A 6,314-nucleotide genomic window follows, 5' to 3' on the forward strand; every position below is an offset into this window, starting at 1 on the left:
GAAAAGGTACTAGTAAGTTTTGGTCATGATTCAGGTAAGCTGTACCAAGGCCGAAAGCTACCAAACTTATTATCTGTTTCACAAGAGGTAAAGCATTAGGTTACTGAGGGTGACTTGAGGCAAGCAGTGTAGTTTTAGTCTTCAGTATATCATATGAGGTGTTCAAACTCGCATCTACTTAGTGAAAAGAACATCATGTGTGGAAAAGAATCAAGATGAGCACATGCCACTTCAAAAATACAGTTGGACCAACTAAGATGGATAAGCGTGCATCCGAAGAGCAGTTTGTGATGTTATTCGAGTGATTTCGTGAGGCCTACCTGTCCCTGCTGCCAAAGGATGAGCCACCACGACCACCGTAAGACGATGAGCGTTCACCAAAGGACGATGATCTGTCACCGAAGGATGACGAGCCACCACGCCCACCATAGGACGAGCGGCCGCCGCCGGGGGATGACGAACGGTTTGATCTCCTCACACCACCACCTGAAAAGTCATCATCTGACCAAATATCGTTGTCAGGTCTGCTGGAGCTCCTGCCACCACGACGGAATCCTTCATCAGAGTCCCAACTACCACGTCCTCTTGAGCCGCCGCCCATACCGCCCCTGGACGACCCCCGCCGGTTCCTAGAACCCCGGTCCGAGTTTGAGAATCGGCCGTAAGAGTCGGTAGCAGGGCCATCATCTTGCAACACTGGCAGCTGCAAGCAGGAAGTATAAAAACAGTCACCGCACTAGTTCATAACAACCAGCATCATACATAAAACAAGAGCGCTATAAGTACTGCACTATATAATGCGTGCAGTGCAAGCCTAGCTCATAACAACCAGCATCAATATTTCCGTGCACGAAATATCCATAGTAATTAAATTAAGAAGATGAAGATGCAAAAGCTACCTTTGTTACTTTGCTCAAGGTGTTTCCTTCAGGCAGTTCCATAGTAAGCAAATCCTTTGCAATCTCCTCGGGTAAATCAAAGACTGCTCCTTGGACCTGGTACAGTTGGCAATGTGTACAAAAGATTGTTATTTGAATAAGGGACATACTAGAAAAGAGACTGCCTCATAATGATGGTTCAGTTACTATATATGCACCTTTCCTTCCCTAAAGGAAAATGATATTACTAATAAAGGAACAAATGCACGGAAGCAAATGATCAACATGCTGAAGAAAAAACTCACCCTCTCATCTGCTATTAGGAATATTTTTCCTACTGCATCAGCAGCAGATGGAGAGACATCAGACAGAAAACCAGTGACAGATCTAGGAGAAAAGAAGCCTCTTGCATATGCCGGATCCCTGGTAAGTTGTAATGTCACTGATCCCTGCAGTTTAATAGAGTTAATGAGAGTATTTGAAGAAGGCGTCTTGCTTAAGAGAAAACTGCAAGAAAAGGCAAATGCACAACAAAGGTATGGATAACCCACCATGGTAGAGGCAGTTCAGATACTAGTAGAACTCTAATAGTAGTAGACTGTACTAGTAAAAATATAACATCAACTGGATAAATTCACAAGTCTAGAAGGCACTTCTAAGTTTGAAGCAAGAAAAACTGGATCATAATGATAGCAGAACAGGTAAAATATTTCTTAACTGTGCAAATTAGTTAGGATCGGTGGAATTCATGTAAAAACCATGCACATGAGTAATCTCCTTGTGTGACTTTTTACCTGCTCATGGCTAATCAGGGAACGTGAAGAAGGTGGCTGAGAAAATCCACTCAGATGTGCCAATGCAGAAGCAAGAGCAGTAGGTCCTAGTTCTTGGCTTAGTCTCTCAGCCGCTGGAACAAAGTATTGAATCGACTCGGGGTGCACACCTCGCAGAGTAGCAATGACATGCTCTGCAGATGAATCCAGTACCTCTTCCATTGTAGGTGGGCCAATAAATTCAAATTTGCATCCAACATCACGTTCAAGTGATTTAACTGTCCTTCGCTGATTGGTTGTAAACATTAAGATTGCATTTCCTGCTTTCCCTGCTCGTCCAGTGCGTCCAGAACGATGAACAAAAGTCTCAGGGTCATTTGGCAACTCATAATGAATAATCTGCATCAACAGAAATATCTCTCATTCATTAATCTGTATCTGCCATAATCCATTTGAGACAGCAAAATGCTCAAATGAATTTAATAAGCTACCGGTAATTGATACTCCCTCCGTTCCAAAATAGATGACTAAACTTTATACTAACTTTAGTACAAAGTTGGGTCATCTATTTTGGAACGGAGGGAGTAAGAAACAGTACCACGTGAATTGCAAGATTAATGCAAGAGACCAGATGGAGATGTGAAAAATGAATGAAAGCTAGATGGTAAAATAAAGGTATCCCGAACTTAAGTGTCTCACGGTATTTGAATTCAAATTCATTGTGTAACAAAGGCAAAGTTCTTGAAATGTTTGATTACTTATTGTTTCAGCGCCATAAATAATATCATGTGTGTGAGACTGAATGTTCTACAGAATGTGCAGTATATATCTTGGAATTTGCACCAACTGTTTTTTCTCAGAGATATAAAAAGCAATAATTTGGTGAGCACAAGTCATCAAATATAGTATATGCTGGAAATTTGAAAACATTTAGCAGTCAGCAACCAGACCACAAAGAGTTAGTGTTAGAGGCTGGATGATTTACAAAAATATGTATCTAGAATCAGATGAAGTGAAGAGTTGGAAACCCACCAAATCGACATTGGGTATATCAAGACCACGAGAAGCAACATCAGTTGCCACAAGAACAGTAAATTTCCCTTGGCGGAAACCATTTAATGTCCTCTCACGCTGATGTTGTGAAATATCACCGTGAAGCGCCTCAGATGCAATACTGGTTGTCAATGCCAATGATACCTCGTCTGCATCCCGTTTTGTCCGAGTGAAAACAATAGTTTTCCCACCCTTTGCATATACCTGACAACAAAAGATTTGAGTAACATTGCACTAACAAATGTAAAGTGATCAAATTAGGATATCATCAAAAATCTAATTTACCAACGTCCAAAACACTAAAGAGGCCCAAGCAAATCTTTAGTGGACTTTTAAAAGGTCAAGAACCGTTAGAACTCAAAGCACAAAAGTAGTTGTTGTTTGTAACTGGTAAACCGAGACTGCCATTATTGTAAAAGAAAAACCAGCCCCACAGCAACTTAAATGAATGTAAGAATAAAAGTTTATATTCAAGAAAAAGTAATCTCAGCATACAGAAGAAAATATAAAAGAAATCATGCACATTGTAACTATCTGCTTTATTTATCTCAGCCCAGGGGTTAAGCATAAAACGTAGAGCAGTAAACAACAGAAGAGAGGAAAAGATAACAAAACGGATCAGCTAAAAACTCATTAAACTGCATTAACATACCGTAATGAGATCGCTAAGAATGGTGCGCTTTGAAGTTGTTGTGAGTGGAATAGCAAAGAGTTTGATTCCTTCAGCTAGTTTTTCATCTTGATCACCGACCTAATTAAAACATGGAGGGAACAAATGACTGATTAGGACATAAAATACGAATATTGAAGAATAGCAGCATATATCTCACAAAGCAGCAACAGGAATCTTCAAGTGCGAGTAGCATGTTGCGCTAAGAAAAACTGTAAGCAAAATACTATAAGGCCAGTCTTGTTGTCTCTTATCACCCACTGTTTTATTATTTTTATATGTGGGACAGACCCACTTTTCATTTAAGCAAATACTCCTTTGTTAAGTTCCAAGAGCTAGGGGTAGCACATCGTTGAAGTTTGTCATGCACCACGGCTAAGAATTAAAACCAACACTTCAACCTCACATATATCTTCACAGAATTAATGTACGGTAGACAATCACGGGTCACATGTGTCAAAATACCAAGTTCAGTGACCAGAATTTACACAGAATATAGCACACTAAAGAAGGAACCATAGAGCATGGTCATAACAATTAACATGTTTGACTGTCTAAAGTCAAGATGATAATGCGATAAATGCAAGAATGCTCTTAAGTACTCCCTCCGTCCGGAAATACTTGTCAGAGAGATGGATGTATCTAGACATATGTTAGTTCTAGATACATTCATTTTTATCAATTTCTTCGACAAGTAATTCCGGACGGAGGGAGTAGATAACACTGATTCATTGCCTACTTTTGTTGAACAACAGCAAAATAACCAGAGAAAAATAAGGGACAAGGAAAAATAGGAAAAGGAAATGAATGTGAAAGTGCGAGGCCATACCAAATCAATTGTCAAAGGATTATTCAAATACCGCCTAGACAATTTCTTCACCCAACTAGGCATGGTCGCAGAGAAAAGCATGCTTTGTCGTTCAGCTGGCAGTTGTTGCAATATTGTTTCCACATCTTCTTCAAACCCAACTGCAAGCATCTGGTCAGCCTCATCAAGGACCAGATACCTAACTTCTCCCAACTGAAGACTTCCACCGTTTATCAAATCAATTAGGCGACCTGGAGTTCCTACGACAACATCTACACCACGGGAGAGTGCATTCTGCTGGGTATTATACGAGACACCACCATAAACACACACTGTACTAAGCTTTGGCGCTGATTCCATAATTTCTTTCTCAACTTGTTTAGCCAGCTCCCTAGTGGGTGCAAGGACCAAAGCTCGAGGAATACGACCACGCCTGCCAAAAGAGAAAAAACATAGTTAGGGAATCTGAATTATCAACTACTTTAATGCTGCACATCATGAATATGCAAAACAAGACAAATGTGTACCCAGGAGTCCGCCCTTCGTCCTGCTCGATTATTTGCTTGATCATGGGTATACCGAAGGCTAGCGTCTTTCCAGTTCCAGTCTTTGCTCTTGCAATCAGGTCACGGCCCTCAAGTGCTGGAATCAACACAGCCCTCTGGAGGAGACAAGACAAATCAGCAAACGACCAGGCAAATAAGCACCTCATATAGAGTAAAACAAGCACAGTGAAAATATGTGTTACATAGTAGAGAATAGTTCGAAGGAAAACAAATTCATACAACTAACATCATCTTTTTACTTGCTATATTATGCATTTCCTTAATGGGCATGACTTAGACAATGTGTTATCATAACTTCCTTGGACTTAGAGATACAAATGGAACAGGCTACCTTCTGTTCAAGAAAAAAGAGAGGACCAAATGGGACAACTGCCCCCAATTTCTATGACATCTGACAATTGCCCACGTTTGATGCTATTTGTGAGAACAGGACAGTGTGACTTACAATGGAATGCTACAACATAGGCGTTGTCAAATCTCACTACAAAGTGCAACCAACACTACAATATTGCCGCTTGGGTAGCGTTGAAACAATTATGGGTTCATGGACAAATGGTATTAGGTTCAAGCGTTGGCACTTAGCAACTTTCTTATGACACCACTACCGTCTCCTTTCCCCACTAAAAAGTAAAAACAGTATGGCTGCAATTATCATGTGCAAGATCCTCCCAGACACTACCAACTGAATTCACCGAATGCTGCACTGACAGACGCCAGTCCGGTCCTAACAGCCAGCTAACATATGTATGCACCAGGAATTACAAGACCAACTGAATTCTACACTGTCAGACACCCCTCCCCTCCCAACAGTGAACAGCCTCAGAACCTGAAATTGCGTCAACACAATTAAGCGGCTCCAAAACATGACAGCAACTCAGCTCACCTGGATGGGGAAGAGATGGGTAATTCCGCGCTTCTCGAGCGTGGCGACGAGCTGGGCGGGGAGGCCGAGCCTGGAAATGGCGAGCTCATCCGCGTCCCCCTGCTGCAGCCCCTCCACGGCGGCCCCCTCCTGGTCGCTCCCGTACCCCTCCTCGTCCTCGTCGCCGCTGCCGCCGCCGAGCCCGAGGCGCTTGAAGGCGTGCTCGCTGAGCACGGAGTTGGGCGACGCGATGGCCGCGGCGGCGCCCGCCCACCTGCGGCCGAGCGCCCAGCAGCGGAAGGCGGCGCGGAGCCGGAGCGCGGGCGCGAGGCCGGCGCCGCCGCTGGGGCTGGAGAGGGAGAGGGACGGGAGCGTGAGGAGGGAAGCCATGGGGGGAGGAGGGGCGGGGGAGGGAGGGAAGCGATAAGAAATGGAACGGATGGCTGCTCGGCTCTGGATAGGACGGGGGAGGGTTTATAGGCCGGGTGGATAGGGCGGAGGGGTTTGCCAGGGTTTTTCGCCGACGGGGAGCCTCCTCCTTCACAGGAAAACGGGCTCCTCTGTTTCTCTCTCTGCTCTCCGCTGTCGCCGTGTGTGCCAAGATTGTCCCTATGCTTTCTTCTCTGATATTTTGTGAAATATCTGCTTCATGAGATTAGGTTAGGACAGGTGTGTATGAATGGACTCACCATCATGTGATGTCT

The 6,314-nt window shown here is 43.6% G+C and overlaps 1 protein-coding gene across 1 annotated transcript; it reads right to left on the reverse strand.

Moving 5' to 3' along the window:
• Positions 1-200: 200 nt before the first annotated feature.
• On the reverse strand, positions 201-6,015 carry LOC119312612 (DEAD-box ATP-dependent RNA helicase 3, chloroplastic-like). The gene is made up of 9 exons (XM_037588344.1): positions 5,632-6,015; positions 4,710-4,843; positions 4,204-4,615; positions 3,357-3,455; positions 2,684-2,908; positions 1,673-2,050; positions 1,184-1,327; positions 900-995; positions 201-703 (listed from the first exon to the last, which is right to left on the reverse strand). The coding sequence occupies exons 1-9, from the start codon at positions 5,998-6,000 to the stop codon at positions 317-319; spliced, it is 2,244 nt and encodes a 747-aa protein (XP_037444241.1). The 5' UTR covers positions 6,001-6,015; the 3' UTR covers positions 201-316.
• Positions 6,016-6,314: the final 299 nt, after the last annotated feature.

Source organism: Triticum dicoccoides, chromosome 5B, assembly GCF_002162155.2.
Source record: "Triticum dicoccoides isolate Atlit2015 ecotype Zavitan chromosome 5B, WEW_v2.0, whole genome shotgun sequence".
Lineage (NCBI taxonomy): Eukaryota > Viridiplantae > Streptophyta > Magnoliopsida > Poales > Poaceae > Triticum > Triticum dicoccoides.

Coding starts and splice junctions, on each gene's coding strand:
- LOC119312612 (XM_037588344.1), bottom strand. CDS start 6,000: ATGGCTTCCCTCCTCACGCTCCCGTCCCTCTCCCTCTCCAGCCCCAGC. Junction 996..1,183: donor TCCTAATAGCAGATGAGAGG/GTGAGTTTTTTC, acceptor CAACTGTACCAG/GTCCAAGGAGCAGTCTTTGA. Junction 704..899: donor CCTTGAGCAAAGTAACAAAG/GTAGCTTTTGCA, acceptor TCCTGCTTGCAG/CTGCCAGTGTTGCAAGATGA.